This window comes from Mycteria americana, chromosome 14 (genome assembly GCF_035582795.1).
Source record: "Mycteria americana isolate JAX WOST 10 ecotype Jacksonville Zoo and Gardens chromosome 14, USCA_MyAme_1.0, whole genome shotgun sequence".
Lineage (NCBI taxonomy): Eukaryota > Metazoa > Chordata > Aves > Ciconiiformes > Ciconiidae > Mycteria > Mycteria americana.
This window is the reverse complement of record NC_134378.1, coordinates 7,902,954-7,925,073: the sequence shown is the minus strand read 5'-3', so window position 1 is coordinate 7,925,073 and position 22,120 is coordinate 7,902,954. Positions and strand designations below refer to the sequence as shown.

Below are 22,120 nucleotides of genomic sequence, written 5' to 3'. Positions count from 1 at the left end.
TAACCCTTTTCCTGACCCTGAATCAGTTTAGGAAAAAACCAGCATTTAAAAGTAAGAAGCATCACTTTATGGGGGCAGGGCAACAAAGAGGAACTTTACACCTGATTTTCTTTTTTCTTACTTAGAGCCGAGGCACAACATGCAGTGTCACAGGCAGCTTCTTTGTAATCCCCACAATCTGAGGCTGAAGAGCTGAAAGGAAACTGGTGTGCTCCACTGGTGGCAGTTTTGTGCCTGGGAGTAAGAAATGGAAATCAAAGGGCAGAAAACTATACTCTCCTGTTACCCTCCTGCTTTAAACTGTGCCTGCATATGTACAGTCTGGGAATAAAAGCCTAAGTCTCTTCAGTGAGTTATGGTGAGGGCTTCCTTTGCTGGAGAGAAACTCGGACTCGGAGATCCTTGCAAGTACTTTGGGGATGTTGTTTGCTGTAGAGAGAGACAATTCTGCAGATCTCTCTGCATTGGGAAAACAAGAATTAAGGCATGGTCAGCACTTCACATTAAGACTAATTTACTTATGACTGCCTTTAGGAATGTATGGAAAGTCTCTGTTGGGAACTGCAAATTATAATAAACAAAGACTTATATTGTACATGCTGTTCTTAGCCATGTGGTGATAGAAGGATGAGAAAAGATACGGTATGATGCTGTTTTTGCTGATCACTCTGAATGCAAACAGTTCCCATGCTGAGTAAGCTCTGTTCTACTTTAATGGAAAAAGTAGAATTCAGAGCTTGTTTTGGTTTTAAGTTTGATCGCTTTTGTTAAGTTGTGGGTTTTGGTTTAGCTGACACTGATGCTGCAGTGTTTCTTCCAGGATAGCTGTATTCGCTCAGCTCTCTTGGGATAGATGAAGCATATGCCAGCCAAAGGAGCTCTTCTGCCACCTTCTGTGCATAATTAGCTAAACTGAAAAAAATCCCTAGTCTTCTGTCAGCACAGTTGTACCTGTATTAGGATTTTTATCGTCGTAATTGCTTAAGGAGGGGAGAAGGCAGACATTGTATTTTTCACACATTTTTCACACATCATACTTTACCTGGCAATTATTTGTATTGTCAAATAAATCTAAATTTTGGCCTAAATGGAGTGGGAGACAGATTTGCTTGAACTGAAACAAGTCAAGTACCAATAATTGTCTCAGACACATTGTATTGTTTTAATTCAGCCTAGGCATGTCAGAATATAACTGGTCCTAAATGCTGCCTACAAGTATAAAAGAGGAGGAGTGGAAAGGAAAAAAAAAAAAATCACATTTCTTAGTGTCAAAGAAAACTCAAAACATGAAAAGTTTTATTGTTTGTTTGTTTGTTTAAACCAGCTTAACTACATTTTGCCAAAATTTTATGACTTATGTCAACAGAAAGATTTCTCTGAGAGCCAGCACTACATTTCTGCTAGGCAGCACTGATGAAATAGCTATGCCTACATAACTAGTGGCAGACACTTCCCCTAGGATTGCTGAAATTACATGTGTTGTTAGCCTGGTGCAGCTATTCTACATGAATAAAACTCAGGATGGGCAAATGCTCCTACATTTCTCTTCCCTCCCTCATTTATATCTTCTTCCATCTATCTTTTCATATGTTTTTCATATTTATTTAGAGTTTTCTTGATTCTTAATCATTATCTTGACATGTTACCAAGCTTTTGGTCAATCAGAAGTCACCATATAGCACCAAGTTTTCCACAGAATTGTGTAGGAAGAAGTCAAAACTACTGCTTTTTTCTGTGCAGTTACATATTTGGGGAAAAAAAATTAAAAGCTTCAGGAACTGAAAAAAAAAATGGTAATGTTCATGGCTGGTTAGGTAACAATTACATCTTTCATGTGTCTGGACCCATCTGAAAAAAGTGTGATCCTAATTATAGTATGTAACATTGGTATTTTCACAAATTAATGTAGACCAGTACAACTTTTCTTGCACAGAAGTTCTTCTACTACACCTTTTCCATCTTTCTTTATATTTTCTTCCATACATGTAAATAGCACATGTTCTTGAAATGCAATTTAGTCTAGAGGTATCTTTTCAGATCACTTCTTGAACTTGCATCATGAGTAAGTTTTAGTGGGATCATGGTTTTTTTGAGCATATTTTTCGAAATGTTTTTCTATGTTAATAATTGTGTGGCTTCTTGACATCGTTTCACTGTTTCCACGAAACAGTACATTATTTTCAATAAACTTAAGCATATATGCAAGCATTCCAAGGTTAACATCAAGATTACATCGTACATATCACTCCTATTTTTACATCAGTATCGTTTGCCCTTTGTCACAACAGAAGAAAGTCAGTTCTTGCTCAACTATTGTTCCAAATACTTTTTTTCTATTTAGAGAAAAGTGCATAGGTTGTTCATCTTATCTCTATTTGTGCAAATCATTATTGCAGTCAATTTTTATTTCTACTTATTGACTGTTTCCCCTCCACATTTGCACAAAATACAGAAATCATGTAGAAATCTAATCCAGTTCTTTATTGTGCCATAGACCCTCTATGATTTGTGCCATGTGACAAATTACCTTACTTTTGAATGTGATTCAGTAACTTTTCTATTTGACAGGGCATTATTCTGAATACAGTTTTAAGCTAAACTGTGTTTTACTAGCTCACTTGTAAGACTGTCTCATGAGAAAGTGTCAGTAGCCATATTGTGTGCGAGACTCCTTAAATGTGTTAAAATCATTCCCTGAGAGGAATGTTGTAGCTCAACAAAATTGTCTCATTCAAAAAATAGTTAAAAGTCAGATTGGGAGGCATTTGTGGGAGAAAGGTGTTTGTCCACTGCCTATGTGAAATGGTCTATGCTGTAGTTTTCAGTATTTTTTCTATTTGGGGAACTTTCAGTATTTTTTTGGTGCACCTTTTTAAAGTTAATTTAAATCTGTTGACAATAGACATGCTCTGATCAGTTGATCCAGTTACTGGTTGTTGTTCTGGAACCTCCAATGATCGTTGGAGACTTCGGGTGAAGTGTTTCAGTTAGGTTTTGGTGACTTGGCAACCTGAGACAGCTCAGCCCATCACCCAGTGAGGCCTGGAAGGCAAGAATACAAATCTAGGAGGGAAAGTATATAGGATCATGGCAACCAGCAGTTTGATTGCCTCTAGCTTCTGTCAAATAGCTGCCAAAACTGTTGTTTGAAAAAAAAAAACCCACAACTTTAAGGTGGCATTAATACCAAAAGTAGCATTTCTCCTTCTTGCTACACGTTCCCATCCAGTATAACTGCTTTGCTGAATGCATTACAAGAATTTGTGTGGCTGTGCAGTGCATGGGGTCATAGAAAAAAATTACTCAGAAAAAAGTTAGTTTTTAGATAGGTTTTATTCCTCAATTGTTTAGTGTGCAGCCACCAAACATTTGCACTAGCACATGCAAATATGGGAATGAAAATATGGGAATGACTTGGGGGGAGGGTTCAGTTGTTTCTCTGTGATATTGATGACTTCTGACCCCTATGGGTTTACCTATCATTTTGTTTTGTTGCATGCATTAAAAGCTTAAGGTAAAATTAAACATGTTAAGTCAACTCTCTTGAATTTTCATTTGTATTTTGTCAAGGTTGTTTCACTGTTCTGTGATGGTCTGTTACAGCTGATTGAACACTTGTTTCTTTTGAAAAATGTCAGTAAGTTCTTTGTAATTGAGCTGAGCATTCTATATTCATTAGGAATCATTTAAATTTTGTTCTGAGAAAATGAAGTGGCAAATGCTCTTATACTTCAAAAGATACTAAAATTTGAGATGAGATGAATGGCCAAAATGCTGTGGGAAAAGAAAAAAATATTTAATGCTGATCTAAATTACTGAGAATTCACTTAACAGTAGCATTGCTTAGCAAGTCTGTGCTTCCAATTTTGTCAGCGACTGGGTGAAAGACGATTGAGAATTTTTATTCTGTTCAACAAAGGAGTGTGAATGACAAACCATAACCTTGTTTCAGTGTTTTTCATCGATATGCACTCTTCAACCATGTTGTCTGTATCTGTTCTAGATCCTGGCTCTGCTGAACGCACAGCACAAAAAAGGAAGTTTCCCAGCCCTCCACATTCCTCTAATGGCCACTCACCACAAGATGCATCAACCAGTCCTATAAAAAAGAAAAAGAAACCTGGTCTATTGAACAGTAATAATAAAGAGCAGGTAAGAGAAGTCATGGTCCTGTTATGTTAGAGCATGAAACAATGAAGAATGTAGAGACAGCTGATCAGGAGCACTCTCCTCTTCAGGAAGCTCCATTTTTGTACTCTAAGAAGTGGATATTCATTTTTGAATGCAGTGGGTGTAGGAGCTGGCATTATAAGTTGGATTTGGGTGTTCTCTTATTTTTGTTTTACATCTGTATGAGAAAGACCACCTGCGTCCTGCTTTTTGATTTCATAAAGCTAATAAGATTTATAACCAATAAATGCAATTTTGAACAAAAATATTATGAAGGAATATAATAACAATAGCAACAACAACAATAATAGCTGTTATTAATTAAAACCATTAAAAGGAAAAGTTCAGGGGCATGATATCCTAGATTAGAAAAGATCTCATAATGTCAGTGGAAGTCTCTCATCTGCTTTCAGTCCTGGTGCCAATTATTAACAAAAGTCCAGCTCCTTCCTTGGTACTCTGCAGATTCCCTCCCCTTCCTTTAAATTGCTGGGCAGTGTACACTCCTACCAAACTAGTTAAATCAAAGGGTCACACTGATAGTACTTTTCAGTCTTCATGCTTGAAACCTTATTTTCAGTGTCTTCTGAATACTGACTCTAGAAGACTTTGACAATTTCTGATTCGTTGTGTGATGCAAGTGAAAGAATTATATGAAGGGTATAGAATAGCAAATGCTGTAAAGCACCTGCATCATCTTGGAGGAGATTACATGAAAGCAGTCTTTGGAGGAGGTTACATGATCTAGTTTAATAATAACATGCCTATGTATTTTTCAAAGTGCTTTTGTGTGTCAATGTATTTTGCCAGGATCATATAAACACGGGATTAAGTTCTGAGTGTTTAAAGCACTTTTTCCTGGTGTAGCAGCATCTGCATTAAATATTATCCTGGTACAATTGCACTGGTTAAGAAAGAAGATGAAATTCCTATCACTACCGTTGTCCTGGAACAAAGACTGTGAATAAATCAGGCCTTGCTAGAGAACAGTTTTACAGTGTCAAGCGCATTTTATTTAAGGATAATTGGGAGGTCTCTTAATAGCATGTGTAGGCATGCTTGCACTAGTTTAATGTGGCCAGTTTGGCTTTTACTGAGCTTCACTGCAGGCTGTATAAATTCCTCTACATCCTGGACATTTTCTGGGGAGATGTTGTCCCACTGAAGTCTGAGCTTCTACCTGTGCAGTGTAGAGATAATTTTACAAACAGTGGAATTGAATCTTAGGGTTTTAATTTCCACTTTTTATTCATGCATTTAAAAACATATGTGAAAACATAATTGCAGTTGTTGAACTTGATACATTCCCCTCGGTAAATCATTTTCTGTTTTCCAGGTATCTCAGACCTGAAATATTACAGGATAGAATAAAGTTGTATATCTAATGAAGAAAAACAGACTTGCTTATTTTGCTGTATTTGTTACAAGTTAGCAAGAAAATATCATCTATTTAGTTTTGTTTAGCTTTTACAAGTTGTTTTTAATTTAATATTGTCTTGCATGTCAAATTTGAAATGGGCATGCCTAAAGGTGATTGTTTTTAAAGTAGGTGCAAAACTCCACTCTGTATGGTAGCAGGAGTTGTTAAAGATTATTTCACGGCTGAACAGATGTGAGCTAAGCATACAGTTACTTGTTTTGCTCTCAGGTTAAGTTTCGAGTATAATGTAGCTGATAGCTGTGGTTCTGATTGGCTGATAAATCCATTTTGAGGTATGACATCATCACTGAAAACCTCCAACTTAATATTCTCCTTTACAAAGTGTTTTGTAGTATTTCAAGATACCATTACTAAAGTTATAGTTGCATGAAACTTTGTGTTACATTTTGTGGACGCAGTAACAGATCTTCAGAATGGTGCCAACAGGTATTTAAAGTGTTGAAATACAAGCAAAGAATTATGGAATTGTAGAATGTAGCTAAGACAGCTTAAAAATCAGGAACTTCTGACACTTAATTGGTCAGTTATAATGTAATTGAAGTTGTCAACTTGTTTTACTACTAGCTTCAATATTAATTTAAACTGAATACAAATAGTGATCTTTTTCTCCCCAAAACAGCACTACAATACTGTTGGTTTTTCTTCAGTTTTCTTTGTCATTCTACAGGTCTTATTAACTTTATTAAAGACTTTAAAGCAAGCTACCTCCTATTTCAGTTTGAATTGGCTAGTTGTGAAACAGTTGAAAAAACAAAGCTTTTCTTTCATAACTGTTAAAATTTAAACTCTTAAAACATTTTACTCTGATTAGAGCAAGTGAAAAGGTTCTTTGATGCAGTTGAATCATTCATTTTCAGTCCTTTAGGTTTGTTGTTTGGGTCTTTTTTGAGTCTCAGAACTTTTTTTTTTTCCTTAAACTTGGCTTAGACAAAATAAGGTGATAGATGTCTAAACGATGTAGGCATCATTTGAGATGCCTTGAAGAGAAAATTAATTCCTCTTATGCTCTAGCAAAAATGGACTTCCGTTCAGTTTGGATGTTATGAGCTCATTTCTGTGGAATAGTTTCACAGGTTTTATATTTGCCTTAAAGCAGTATCTGATTCTTAGGAAGCTGGTGTGGATATATTGCTTATACCCACTTCAAAGTCAGAGTATGTATTAAATTCTTCTGGTAATTTCCTTTATCTGCAGTTGAGGAAATGCCCCATAGCTACATCTCCACGTATACACTATTCAGATTTTGGTCTCACAGCTGTGGTGCATATAGCTGCAAACAAAACGTGTTTCTGCACTGTAAATGGCAACTTTCCCTTCTTCAGTCTGGGTTTCCGTATGGCTTTATATCTGTTTGAATGATTGTAGTAGTAATACATTTGAAATGTAGTTAAAGCCTTATGCTATCCCTCTTATTCCACAGGATCTCATAAAACCTTCCTTCTGAAAGTCTTGTCATCTTATATGATTAAATATATTTACAGAGAAAGTACAGAAAATAACACTTTGCCCATTTCTGTGGTGGGAGCAACGTATCTTTTTAGTAGCTGTATCATCTGTAGAATAGGAAATGAAAAACACCAAAACTGATAGAAATTTGAGTGAAATTTTAGGTAGCAGAATGCTTTGGGAATGTTTGTGGGTAACATCCTTTCTTTGCCTAAAATATTATACAGTATTAGATAACTGCAGACAATATCTCTTCTGGTGTATCTTTTGAGATCTAACATCTTCAGCTGGGTTGTCACTTCTGCGTCATCTGATTTGACCTTGAAGGTCCTCTATTCATGCAAATAATTAGATCTTGTCCTTTGTAACTTTAGAAATCTAGAAATATCATAGTCCAGGCTGGCATGCTGGTGGTTTCTGGTGACATTAATTTATGACCTGTTTGACTAATTTTGTACAGGATGCTGCAAAGGTACGGAACATGCATATGCTTGCACTGTTCTATAAGTCACATGCACATGTGACAGCTCAAGGGTCTAAGAACTTGCAGATGTGTAAATGGTGTAGGACACGTGCAAAATTACCTGAGAACCAAACAAAATGGTTCTGCAAACTACAAGCATCTGGATAGTTACAAGTAATGTAATGAGCAAATGGTTTTACATCAAACAAAAAAATCACAGTAAATAAACTGCCTAAAACTCAAGATTGTTTCCCTCCCTCAGCAAACCACCCCTATAATTAATACCAAACAGAAAACTTAAGTTCCCTTGTCATTAATAAATAGAATGTAGTTTTCCAATAAATGTTAGCAGCTCTTCAAAGCTGATCTAACAAACTTTAGGTATCTGGGGACCCATTTTAGCCATCCCAGGCTCTTTGCTTCTTGTTGTTCTGGCATCAGCTGTGTCATCTTTGAGCTGTCTGGGGCTCAAGTGGAAGACTAGTTCATGCAGTTTACAAAGTTAACACTGTTTTCTAGTGCAGGCAAACCAGTGGAGATTGTGAGTCTTAAATTCTGATATGCATTTAATTGGTGGATTAAATCCCTCCCAGTGTTCCTGCTCCTGTAGCAGAGGTGGTTGTTCAGGATGTGAATTCGCTCCTTTGTCATCCTACTCTACAGTTTGCCTTATTAATCGAAATCAGCACTGGCTTGCTTCATTGTACAAAGTTGTGAACTGCTGCAACTTAGGACAGATTTGCATGGTGTTCAGCTTCTTGTTTCAGGACTAACTTCTTCAGTTGTCCCAGGTTTAGCCACCACTAAATATCTCGGTATTTAGCTTACACAGCCCCACGGAATTCTGAGTTTAGAGGACCTAATAGCTTCTATAGCAATATTTTTTCTTGAAGATAAAAGTGTTTACTGACTTTTGGTGGATTGCATGTCTTGCACTTGATGCCCTCACTTGCCACACAAATTTATTTTCAGTCTTGAGTGTAAACTGGCATTTGACATCTGAATAAGAAGTAAACATCTTTATGAAAGATTTTGTGCAATGAATAAGATACTGTGCTTGCATAAATGTTAATCGGACTCTGTAAACTTCTGTTTGCTTATATATTATGCATATTATTATTTGAAAAAATGCAAATTTGTTTTGAAACCAAACCTGTTTTTCTTGCCTACATTTCAGTCAGAACTAAGACATGGTCCGTTTTACTATATGAAGCAGCCACTCACCACAGACCCTGTTGATGTTGTACCACAGGATGGACGGAATGATTTCTATTGCTGGGTTTGTCATCGGGAAGGCCAAGTCCTCTGCTGTGAACTCTGTCCTCGGGTTTATCATGCTAAGTGTCTGAAACTGACAGCGGAACCAGAGGGGGATTGGTTTTGCCCAGAATGTGAGGTTAGTTTGATATAAGGAGTGGATTTCTTTCTTGTTTGTGAGATATAAGCAGCTTTTTTGCATTCTGAAATGTTTCTGGTTTATTCCTATATTGCCTCTTGGTAAAGGTACCAGAAAAATTTGTACCAGAAGAGGAGGCATCCATTGCAGCTTCACCACTTCTTCTGTGTGTGTGCCTGGACTGTGTTTGCCTTCTTACCACGTCTTCAACTTCCTTTGTGTTTCCACCTCTAGAGAAGGCACCATTTCAAAGAGTGATCTCTTCATCAGGCACCTCTAATTCTGAAAACATTCTGCAGTTTTGACTAGTTTAACTTGTGCTTCTTCTAGTGGGCTGATCAGCTCTGCAGCAGTGCAGAAAAAAATTGCACTGTAGGGTCTACATAAACAAGTGGGTATTTTATTACTTTTTTTTTTTTCTGCAGGGCTGAGGAAGAATTTAATCATTCCTCTCCAGCGATTCCTGGGGAGAGAATACTTAGCATCAAAGTATCTTTAATGAAAGCAAATTGGTTTATCACATGTTTTTCTTTGATCACTTATTGTATTAGAGCCCAGGTGACTTTCTCACTTCTTCACATTGCTGTGAACCTGCATTGTATTTGGGAATTTTATGTATTCACACATTCACTTTGCGTGATCTTGAAGATGATGGATGATTTTCTGTTTGTTTTTTGTTTTTTTTTTTGTTTTTTTTTTTTTTTTATTATTATTATTAACATACCTGGAACAAAAACCAAGTAAAACAAGCATCTGAAGTGCTTATACTGCATCATCAGAAATGTTTTGTTTCTTATAAGATAGTTATTACCTTCCATTTGAATATTTGAATGCTAGAATAGTTTCAGTGGAGAAGAATTTACCTAGAAATGTTTGCTGACAAAATATTTTTTTAATCTTAACTTTTAGAAAATCACAGTTGCAGAATGCATAGAAACACAGAGTAAAGCTATGACAATGCTCACCATTGAACAGCTATCATATTTACTGAAGTTTGCACTACAGAAAATGAAACAGCCAGGGGTAAGGAAGATTTTTAAATTTTTTTTATTTTATTTTTTTTAATGCTTGGATCATATGTTTGTCATAATCCTGAGTTTTGCTCCCTTTTGTGGACTGTGAACCTCGCTTATTTTATCAGATTGTATGTGATAGCTTCTGTGCTGTCTGCCACCTGTCTAGTACAGACAGATTAGTTTAGGCTGTATATACTGTTTTGGAGTGCATTTAAAATGTAGTTTCTTGATCTAACTTCTGGACGTAGTTTCAGTAGGTGTAGTGAAAATATAATGTGGATTTCCAGTGGGATGTGGTGCTTTCTCACTCACCAAAATTGGACAATGCTGCCTCCGAGATACAAGAGGAATGAGGAGACATGATCTCTTACCAATACAGTTATACGGGCAGGAACCTTAGGCACAGACACTGTTATATTATTGATTATACCTGTTGAAAACCTAGCTTCTATCTGTTAGTAGAAATTGTTCTTATCGCAAAAGTTAGTTGTGTCATATACTTCTAAAACACTGAAGAAATTTACCTCAGTGGGGTGAAAACCTGCCATTTACTTTCATGCAATATGAAGCTGCTGTTCTATGAATTTTTATCATGGAGGTACAATTGTTTTTCCTCCAACTTGTACCTATCTCCATGTATCTGTCTTAGACTCACTTCTCAAAATCACCATGCCTCAAAGTTTCACCTATTCCAGTCACTTGTTCTTGCTTCTAATTTTCAACAGTTCTGGTCAGTTGTGCTTCACCTAGTTGTGCATTGCCTAGTTCACCTAGTTGTGCGTTGCCTAGTTTTCACGTGTGAAGAAAACAGTAAATCAAAATACGATTTGATGAATTACCAAGGGTTGTCCTAACGCCTGTTGCCTTCTTGTTCCTGTACGTAAGTTAGAGGAGCAGGAAGAGTGTCTCTGTGCCTGCATTGTTATAGTAAAATATGTTGGGAAAACAAGATGTGCAGAATCATGGGCTCTCTGCAACTCTGATCTGTCTATGATAAGTATTTTAGCAGAACAATAGTGGCAGTTTCTGGGAAGGTTACTCTTAAGTACTGACAGATTTTGGCTCTTGGAATCGTTTTACTCTGGAGTGGTAAAAACTATCCTATTAGATGGTGCCATTAGAAGCTTTAAGTGCTGCTTTTCAGAAGCAAAGTGGCAGTGCTTGTTTATATTGAATTCACAAAGTGTTTTGAAAATGTGGTTAGAAATCTAATGTTTAATGAATGCTGTTGAGATATTTTGCCCTTTAGGCGTTTTACCTGTTGTTTTGGTACCTGACTACTTTAATTGGTGTGTTTGAAGAATTGCAGTCCCTCCGCATTAGCAGATAAAATGTAGAGTCCCACTGATAAAAATTTGAATGTTTGCATTACCAAGCCACCACTGTTTTGAAAGTTATAATTCTAATGAGAGTCTGAAAAAAAAGTATTTGTGAGTCTAGTGAATTGGAAATGTAGTGTCTTCATTCTGCTGAAAACTATCTGTTGAACCTTGTCTGATACTCCTCACAAAAAATCCCTGTAATTAATAACAGTACATTTTACAAAACCCCTAACTTCTGCAATTCTTACTTCCAGCATATGAAAAATCAGTTAAATGAGACCTTTTAGTTCCTCTTGTTCTGCCAGTACTTTATTACTTCACAAAATTTTATAATTACCTTTCAAGAATTTTCTCTGACATCACAGTTGGAAGTAGTATTAGAAAAAGAACAAGTACTGTGTCATTGATGAAACTGTTCAGTATTAATAAGCAGTGTAATTTTTTTTTTTTCCTAACAGACAGAGCCATTTCAAAAGCCAGTTTCACTGGATCAACACCCAGATTATGCAGAATATATCTTTCATCCAATGGACCTTTGTACATTAGAGAAGGTTTGTATGAAGCTAAGGGAGGAAGGTTCCTTGAGTTTGATTGCTATCATTAAGATTTCTGGAGTGTTTGATGGGGTGGGGAGAGAGATTGCTTGAAATTATTTTGATGCTTTTTTTTTTGTTATTATAAATGCCAGTTCAGTTACAGCTTAAAAATAATCATATGCCAACTGAGTAAGTCCACTATTTTGTCTGAACCAGTAACAAATGCTCAGGAAAAACAGTAGGAAAAAGACAAGCTTACACTGATGAGTTTCTCCTGTATAAATTCATCTAATTCCAGGAATGATCCTGTGGGGAGACTTCATTAACCAGAGTTTGCATTTGATCATCATGTTTGTAACCTATTAATAGATCACTGGTCCATTAATTTGGGACCATTTGAGTGTATATCCAGGGGTCATTCCAGACTCATTTTACTGATCATTCAACAAATACTGTAAATCTCCACTGCACCTGAGGTGTAGAAGAAAAAAGCAACAGTCGAGAGGTGGATAATGGGACTTTCATTCTCAGTTCAATAACGATTTAAAAGTTTCAAATCATGAAGAAGTTGTTCATTCTCCACTGCTTAATGAAGAGTGAAGCACTGCAGAGTTCTGTTCTGCTAGGACCTGGTGAAGAGACAGCAAGTTTTCATTCTCCATGTCCTTACAGTGGAGGTTGATGTCTTCATGGTATAAAGGTGTAAAAAATCCATGTGACTGATTTTATCTAATCGAATTGTTTTAGCCAGTGGTTAGACTGAAATATCAAACATACTGTCTTATGTACTATGCCACATAATTTTTTCTGGGTCTTGTGAAAATAAAAAAATAAAAATGCTGTGGAGTGATAATATGTCAGTAGAGGAAATCATGGACTCAGTTTTCTGAAGAGACATCAAATGGAACACTGTTTCAGGGAAAGAACACCTTTTTTTGGAAATGTTAAAGTTGCTGATCTAAATAATTCATTATTTAGAGTTAATTTAGACAGTTCATACATTTTCAGGGTAGTCAAAAGACACCCTGAATTTGACAGATTCTTAAGTGTTTATAATCATAAGTCTTACAGTAAATAAGTAGTCAGTTTTATTAATTGTAGGACTGATAGGAAACAGCTTCAGGAAGAAGCTGTCACTTTACTCATTTCTGTTTGCTGATTCATTCTTAATTTTTTCTTTACAGAATGTTAAAAAGAAAATGTACGGTTGCACTGAAGCATTTTTGGCTGATGCCAAATGGATTTTGCACAACTGCATTATTTACAATGGGGGTAAGTATTAATACGTACTTATGTCCTCAAATATGAAACTTTGAAATAGTTAAAGTCGTGGAGCAATTTGTAGAATTCTAGTTGGCAAATGCTGAAATATCTTCCTGTTAATAACCATAGTGCCTAAACACAACAGATTTTTTTTTCTTTTTTTTTTAACAACTGGCATACATGAAACTGTAGGACCAAATACAGCCCATGCTGTCACTTGCTCATTCTGCCTTAAAAAAATTGCAAATAAGTTAGAATCATAGAATGGTTTGGGTTGGAAGGGACCTTAAAGATCATCTGGTTCCAACCCCCATCATCTAGTTCCAACCCCGAAGTTACTCTAGCATTTTGTATTGTGCAGCATTTTATAGGAGACCTAATTGAGGAGATGATACAGCATGTCCCTCAGTGAAAGAGTGTACCAGCGGTGGGCAGGCTGCAATAGGATTCAACAAGGAACATTTAAAGATTGTTACAATGTTATGTTGAGAAGAAAAGTGTCTGCCTTAGGCTTTTGCAAGCATGTAGTTTATACATACCTGTTTTACATCATCTCTTTAGATGTTCTCTTTTGTCTTTAATGTTAACTTTAAAAACTGTTGATTTTATCATAATTCTAGCATAACAATTTTCTTGGTTAAAGCACTTTATTGTTTCCTCAGGAAATCACAAATTGACACAAACAGCAAAAGTCATCATCAAAATATGTGAGCATGAGGTATGCGTGCCCCAATTAACTTATTTGTTCTGTATTTTTACTATTCCATTTCATGTATTCATGAGTGAAATAATGTGTGTTGCATAACTAGAATTCTTGCAGGCTTTCTTTGTTTAGATATGCATATTGATAGCCTACAGAATGATTTTTGGCAAGGGCATTGCTAATGTGTCTTCTATTAGGATATTCACAATCTATAATTAAGACTTGGGGGGGGGGGAGGGAAGAGAAGAAAGTGGACATACGGATTCTGCACAAAGACACCGATCTTCTAAATGAATATCTGGAGTTGGAAAAAGACACCCACATCTTCTGATTCATAGATGCGTCTTTGGTGGTTCTTCTGCTGCAACAATATGAAATTCCTCTGAATAAATGCAAAAATGACTGCATGCATTCTTAACTAATTATTTGCACTGATTTTATTTCAGTGGCAATCCATAATGTTAAGTATTACAAAAACTTGCTATTCTGAATGCAATAAATTTATATCAATTAAATATTGTTCAAATAATCTCATGATCTGACCCTTTATATTTATAGAAGGGCCTTCTCCATCCCCGGGTTGACACAGTGATATTCACAATTCACATAAATTCTGAGAATTTATCAATTCTTATGAGAACAAAATACATGTATAACCTGAGCCTGATATCTTAACTGCTTTATATAATATGAGCATAAGGAGTAAAATATGTTCTTTTTGGTTCTGCATAAATTATGAAATTAAATGCCCAATTGGAATTTTTTGCCATTGGAATAAATTATGATAAATAATTCTTTATCACTGGAATAAATACAACATCAAGCAAAAGATGTATTTTTTTGACTGGAGTAAATGACAGTAGCATGCAATCTGAAGAGGGATGTAAAAATGTGACTGATTTATTAACAGGAATGCATACGTTACAGGGTTAGAAAAAGATGGGTGGGTGTCAAAACAGTGTTGATTTCACAGCAAGTAAATGTTGATTTATGACCACAAATTTGTGGAAAAATGATGCTAGCAAACTAGACAGGCTAACATAATAATACTGATCACACTTAGAACTCTGCTTAAGTTCTCCAATATCTGTTTGCTTTTTCTTTTCAGATGAATGAAATTGAAGTATGTCCGGAATGTTATTTAGCTGCTTGCCAAAAACGAGAAAATTGGTTTTGTGAGCCTTGTGTAAGTTAAGGATTATGGTACTCTAGCTGATACATTAAACTAGCAGTTCTCATTTGACTGTTGCTTGTTATCCCCCAATTGTTTTAAACCTGTGGTCGTTACTGAGTCAAGGAACGCTACTGTAGTTTACCCAATAACTTGTGGTTGCGCATTGTGCTCTTTGTGGAGTCAGACTGTCTCAAGATGTTTAGCTGTACGATTGCATGCTTTCACAAAAGGATTGGTTCAGTCAAAAATAACTGCAAAGGGTGTCAACAACCAGTTCGCAACTTCTCTGTCCTCAAATATAAGATAATCTGCCTCTGGGTTATCTGTGCTTGCATGTGGTACTTGCACTCAGGGTAAGATTTCTGAAATGTGAATGTCTCTTTCTGCAGGTGTGGATCTGAGAATTTAGGCTTGATTTTTCTTTCATGACCTATTAATAGGTTGCCTGTTTTCTGTTTTTGTTTAATACTGCACCAAATTTGGGAAGACTCCTTAAGATTCTTAAGTAGAAGTGTATAATCCATCAAGTTCTGTCTTGGACTTAAGTGAAAATTAGGGAATTTGAAAGATTGGCCCTAGCCTAACTGACATTATGCTACATATTTGGAGAGGCCTAATAAAAAATAAATGAATAAGAAAGTGCAATTACAATGTGTTTACTTGAGATACTTAAGGGTATCTGTATTTTTTAAAATTTTATTATTTTGTCCTCTGAAGATTTATTATGTATATATCAAGTATATAGTAAAATGGAATCTTGTATTTGGCAAGTGCCTTGTGCGTGTTGGATCTTTATTGAATCTAAGTAATACATACAATTTAAAAAAAATAATGATGTTTGTCAGATTTGAAGGTAATACTGCTTGTATTTTCTTACTGTGTATTTTGCCTTTTCCTCTAGAGCAATCCCCACCCTTTGGTCTGGGCTAAACTCAAAGGCTTTCCATTCTGGCCTGCAAAAGCACTGAGGGATAAAGACGGGCAAGTTGATGCCCGTTTCTTTGGCCAACATGACAGGTGGGAATTTAACCAAAGGATGTCTTTGGCTGTACTTACAAAATTCTTCTTGTAATTTTGTGCTCTTCGAGTTTTTGGATCCTGTCTTTTGAACCTTGACCCTAATAAACTATATAATACTGTAGCATATATAGTCTTAGTTTCTTACATGATATCTGTAGAATGTAAGTCGTGTTTGTAAGATAAATACATATATAATCTCAGTGAGTATGCAAGTTAATTCCTGTATCTGGTTTTGTGCTGCAGAGAACTGTAGTTCTTAAAGGTGGAAGAGGCCAATGAAGTTGTTTATGTTGTCTAAACACTATGGGAATAAACACACAATTGTAGATTTAAAAAACATAGAAAAAATGTAGAAAATATAATCTGTGTTGAAAATGCCAGTTTTGCTCTGAAAGGAGTTTTCTGTACTTGCGAACTCTGCATGCAGGCAAGCCATGATGAATATGAGTTGATTTGTTATGAACTGAAAATATAAATCTATACAGCAATAAAAACTCATACTGTAAAAAAACCTGTATAGGGCCGTGAAATAATTAAGTCAAAGTTCCCGGTATTTTAGTATCTTGGAAGGCACAGGTTTAGAATCTGCATCATTTCATGATAAATAAAATCTGTCCAATATTTGTTGATAGAACTTTTCCTGTCATTGAGGAGTTTGATTACCCTGACATGGGGTGTAAAACAGAATGTTATGTTTTTAAGAATGTGCTTGTGAAGCTTTTTTTCCTGACCTGCTTTCTATGTTTTTCTGCTAACTATGATAGATGGAAAGACTGTTTAGTTATGGTCGTCTTACAGTTACATAGACTATTCTAATTAAGAATATTTTGTCATATTTGACCAGTGTTTATTCATGCTTTATGTGTTACTGGGTAGAGTAAAATAGCTAGTGATAACCTAAGACATGCAATTTACTTACTTACCAAAACTAAGCACTGAACTATTAAACGAAGAAGGTAGAGATGGTCCTTTGAAATGGCCTGAGTTGTGCATATCTTTATGATTAGGCTAAAATAAATTAGTTTGTACATAAAAGTTGCCAATGTCAATCCACAGTGTGAAATGTAGTTATATTATCTTTTATTTCTCTGTTTTATATATAGGGCCTGGGTTCCAATAAATAATTGCTACCTCATGTCTAAAGAAATTCCTTTTTCTGTGAAAAAGACTAAAAGCATCTTCAATAGTGCAATGCAAGAAATGGAGGTTTATGTTGATAACATTCGTAGAAAATTTGGAGTATTTAATTACGCACCTTTCCGGACACCATATACTCCCAACAATCAATACCAAATGTTATTAGACCCTGCAAACCCAACTGCTGGAACTGCAAAGACAGACAAACAAGAGAAAATCAAACTGAACTTTGATATGACGGCATCGCCCAAGATCCTAATGAGCAAGTCTATGCTGAGCAGCAGTACTGGTCGTAGGATTTCATTGACAGATATGCCACGGTCACCAATGAGTACAAACTCATCAGTTCACACTGGATCTGATGTTGAACAGGACGCAGAGAAAAAAGCAACTTCCAGTCATTTTAGTGCCAGTGAAGAATCCATGGACTTTATTGAGAAAAATACAGGTAAAGAAAAAAAAAAAGGCAGTACAGGACTTTGCATTTCGTTAATGCACTAGCTTTATTCCATGTACCTTTTTAAAGACAGACTGTATTATGACTCATTTTATGAAGAAATTTTAGAAAAAAAGATGGGTTTAACTTTCAGTATCACAGATAAGAAATAACAGTCCTTTCTGTCACATTGGAAAGGAATAATCTTGAAAAGTGACCAAACCCCTTTAGTTTAAATAGCAGGAAAGAGTTGTAACTATCAAAATGAATGGAGAGTGGAGGTAAATACAAAAAGGGTCAGAATTGTCATGATTAGGAGGTATTCTATTTAAAATTTGATAGCTCTTTTTCAAGGGAATGAACTTAATTTATAGTGTTCCCAACTGAGTAGCTAAAATATGATAAAACTACAGTTCCATAGGCAGAGTGGATAAAGAGAAAAAGGAGTGTAGAACACAGAATTTGGACTTCTCAGACTTATAATGTCATCAAAGACCAAATGCTAGCTAATTTTGTGGCACTCAGGAAAACTATTTTATCTTAGTTTTTTTCATCCATGAAAGAAAGTTCATCACCCTCTGAAAGAAATGATGCAGTATATTAATTAATGTGAGTGTTTTAAAACTTTGATTTTGGTGAAAGGATGTCTTTGTGCAGAAAACTAAATCAATATGTTCTGTTAAGATTTTGAGATAAAATGCTGTTAATAATCTTATTCTTTCTAGCCAATAAAGGCTAGGCTGTGAAACTACCTTTGGGTGCAAAAGTGTCTTGTGATATGATCCTGTCCATCTTAAGAAAGAGATGATGAAGTAACTGTATGCATGTAAATATATGAAAATACTTGGATTTTTCAGTAGAGTAAAATGTCAAAAGGAAAAATATATTTCATACATAAATTATCGTGTATATATGTGTGTACAGCTCTTATACATAAGGTGTAGCTAACAGGTACTGGTTTGTGTCTTAAAATATAGAGCTTTTGTTATACCACATTATTATTTCTTTATAGTAGTGGAGGTATTCATGGAAAGTCACGTTAAAGCTATTGTGTCAGATAAAGGTAAAAGAAGATGACAGATGTTATCCTAGTACTTCTTGATTGTTGATTAGCATAGTAATTCTGGGGAATTTTTCTAACTTTTCCTCAGGCCTTACTGTCCTCTATCCGAGTGCATAGAAATGCTGGATTGGACTTAACAGCAGTTAAACTAGAATATTCAGTTTCCCACCTGGCATTTCTACCTGTATATTGTTACAAATGCTAACTTTTGTAATATTTACTTTATGTACAAACTTAGCTGTCCTATTACTGGAATGTGTGTTTCAATTCAAATGTAAATTAAATTACTTGTTTGCTGTAAAAAGTAATTCACATAGCATGACTGCACTATCCTTAGACAAGAACGGTTTTATTTGGATGCCTCTTGTGTATTTTGAGTGATGTGTAGAAAATAACTTGTAAACAGTTACTGAAATAGAAGATATTGCTACCATTTAGGACTCTGAAAATTTATAGACAATCCTGGATGTACTAGAGAAGAAAAAGGGTCCAGTAGTGAGTTTAGGATGACATTTTCCGAGCATTCAGCAGAGATTTAACAGACATAAATTAGTCTCTTGCTGACAAAAATGAGTCTTTTTTTTTTTTGGTAATGGCCCACAGTGCTTCCCTTTCTAGACTGGCTGTTTCCAGAAGTTTGTTTTTGAAACATTATTTCACGGAGATTTTAAAGGCTCAGAGCATAGGATTTTGCTTAAACTCTGGATGAATTAGAATATTGGAGACGTTTTACTGATCTCCAGCTGTACTGATTAAACTTACTTATGATTTGTACTTTTAATTCTCTGTTAATGTAGCTAGAAAATGGGGTGGGTGGGGTTTTCTATGTTTACTTACATACATGAATTAAAATAGACAGCAATTTAGAGTGTCAGAACTTGTTAACATCTAAAATAACCAAATCTTGAATGCTAGAAACTTTCCGTCACTGCAAACAGAGTGTTTTGGAGGGTGAGCACACATTTGGCCCAACTATATAGCTGCAACAAAATTATTTTCTTTAGAATTTCTTTCTTTATTAAACTAAAATTAAAGAGATAGTTGTAACTTACAATGGAGGTGTAACACAGTGTTGAAATTATTAAACAAAACCCCTTTCCCTGCTTGTGTAGGTTTAAAAGCTGTTTTGTTCCAGTGAATATGGCTTTATTGTGATCATTTTAAAATCTGTCTTTATTAATTTTGTACTTTTTCAGCTTCTCCAGCACCAACAAGAACAGGTCAAGCAGGGAGCTTGTCAGGCAGCCCCAAACCTTTTTCTCCTCAAGCATCAACGCCAATTTCTGCTAAGCAAGAAAGAACTTCCACTCCAGGAAGCATCCTGAATCTTAATCTTGGTTAGTCTTAACCTTTGAAAATATAATACCGTTATAGCTGAATAAATTACAGTGGTGTCAATGCAACGTAATATGAACAAACTTGCTTGTATGTGGCTTTAAATGAACAGAGGGCTTTAAATGAGGCGTGTGTGTAATTATTGTTTCATCAAATATACTGTTCTTTTTTTGTGTTATAAATGAAAGTTCCTGTTATTGTTTCTTCTTGTTGAGGAAAGGAAGTAGTTAACGGATGATTTTTTTTTCGGAACTGTTCAAATTAATGTTTCTAAACAGTGGGTAAGTTACTGAAGCTTGTAATTACATGAACATTGCTGCTCTTCACCCCTAGGTCTCTCAAGTGAATTGCTGGCAAGGTTTTCTTGTGGTCTTTAGGATTTAGGATTTACTAGGGCTTCTTCTCTCTTGCTGCTTTCACATCACCTCCTCACTGACCATCCCTCTCTAGGGAGATAGATGGATGAAAGGAATTAGCAGATGTCTTGAAAATCCCTAGAAGTAAATTTTGGGATTCTGGAATTTGGAAGGATGGAGTAGGTAAGTACTAAGTTGGTAAAATAGTTCTGAAAGTCAAATGGATGTAAATCAGTTTCCTCAGTCATGCTTTGTTCCTGTGAGTATTCCGATTCAGTTCTGGCTACTTTTTACCTCCATGTGATATTACATGGAGAAACAGAATTCTGCCCCTTGGTGTTAGCCAAATACTTCAGGAAGGCTTGAGCTCAAATGCTGAATTCATGTTTTCAGTGAGTTACAGATATTCTGATTCTGGATACAAGCTCAACAGTATATTTTTCAGTGTGTTTATCTATCTGTGTGGACATAACCATAGAATTAATTTCTTCTGTTGTGCTGCAGCTGTTTGTCATCTTATCTGTGGTGACAATGCATTTGGAAAAACATTAAGGAATATGTAGTGCTGCAGTAGTTTGAGCCACAGATGGGAGACATCAGCTGGAGCATAGAATATTTTGAATAAATAGTGTGGATCGGAAAATCCAATGTTATGGTCCATGAGCAATACCATAAAAGAACAGCTAGTATGCTTTCAAGTAGAATATCAGTTATTTTTTCAGCTTTATGGGAGTTTCCTTTGCTAAATATTACTCTTTGGTGCTAGGAATGAAAATGGCAACCCTTCTTCGTTTAATAGTGTCAGCTGTGCCAGACATAGGTTCATCTGTGAATTCTAGGGTTTTCAGCTATGACTTATTGTGTCTCGTTGTCATACATAATGTGAACAGGGTTTCTCTCTGAAAAAACAAAAGTGAAAGTCCAGAAAACAAAGACATTTACGTACCTTGAGCAGAGTACTAGGAAGACTCTATGATCATCCTCCAATAGAGCAATAAGGAAGGAAAAATAATGGAAATGAGTCATCTGTTGTTACTGGTATACTGGCTAAATTGAAAAATGGAGGTGTGAATGACCAAGCTATACAGAGATTGCTTGAAAAAATACATATTCCAGATAGTATAGGACCTGTCCTTGTATGAGAGGCAGAAAAGATAGAACAACAAGTTTGACCAAGTAAGGAGTGAAAATTTTCAGATTGATAGTGAGAAAAAGTAAAGACTTTGGAGATGAGAACTTGAAGATTTCTCCACAATGGTCTTGTCTGCCCTTTGGCTCTGTCTTGTTTTTACTAATACTTTGACATTAATGAGACAGATTGGAAATCCAGATCTCAGTGAGACCTCCGTGTAGGTTAGATAGAGAAATTTGGATTGCGAGACTTCTTTCATGTATTAAAGATATGAAAGGTTTCCTGGGGAGGTGTTAGTGTCTCCACTTCATCTTCACTCGTTCTCCATTTTTTTTTTCTTCTGTTTGTGTCTTGCCATGTAGTTAACTAAGGCTATGAAGGCCTTGAATCAAATTCTGTATTAAGGGTGATATAACCATTACTGCTGTGGAATTAGTGTGAATTGGGTGACATAGTTAGCCCAGGAATAAGAAACCTAATTTAGTAAACATTTCCAGTACAAGGAACAAATTTTTCAAAAGTACTTAAATGACTTAGAACCTTCATCTTTATTTTCAAAATTTGCACTGCACTGAAAGTGATAGAGTTTGTATTATGTTTAGTCTCTTCCGGTATGGATATGTGCCACGTGGAGTGTGAAATTCATATAACTTGTATGACCATTTCACTGGGACTAGAAAGGATAATTGAGTGTTATTTAGACTGAATTTG

At 35.6% G+C, this 22,120-nt stretch overlaps 1 protein-coding gene across 10 annotated transcripts in view; it reads left to right on the top strand.

The window, feature by feature from the left end:
• The window catches only part of ZMYND8 (zinc finger MYND-type containing 8), a 60,344-nt gene that overhangs the window by 19,703 nt on the left and 18,521 nt on the right, over window positions 1-22,120 (top strand). For 9 of the 10 annotated variants that reach the window (XR_012777819.1, XR_012777821.1, XR_012777820.1 and 6 more), the window contains exons 3-12: window positions 4,004-4,152; window positions 8,698-8,916; window positions 9,826-9,939; window positions 11,713-11,805; window positions 12,975-13,062; window positions 13,716-13,771; window positions 14,865-14,942; window positions 15,832-15,947; window positions 17,054-17,535; window positions 19,783-19,923. Coding sequence is in view for 7 of the 10 variants with exons in the window: in XM_075516733.1 (XP_075372848.1) it covers window positions 4,004-4,152; window positions 8,698-8,916; window positions 9,826-9,939; window positions 11,713-11,805; window positions 12,975-13,062; window positions 13,716-13,771; window positions 14,865-14,942; window positions 15,832-15,947; window positions 17,054-17,535; window positions 19,783-19,923 (1,536 nt within the window). In the remaining 3 variants the exon portion in view is untranslated. The remainder of the gene's footprint in view (window positions 1-4,003; window positions 4,153-8,697; window positions 8,917-9,825; window positions 9,940-11,712; window positions 11,806-12,974; window positions 13,063-13,715; window positions 13,772-14,864; window positions 14,943-15,831; window positions 15,948-17,053; window positions 17,536-19,782; window positions 19,924-22,120) is intronic. The other variant, XM_075516736.1, reaches the window with a different exon arrangement.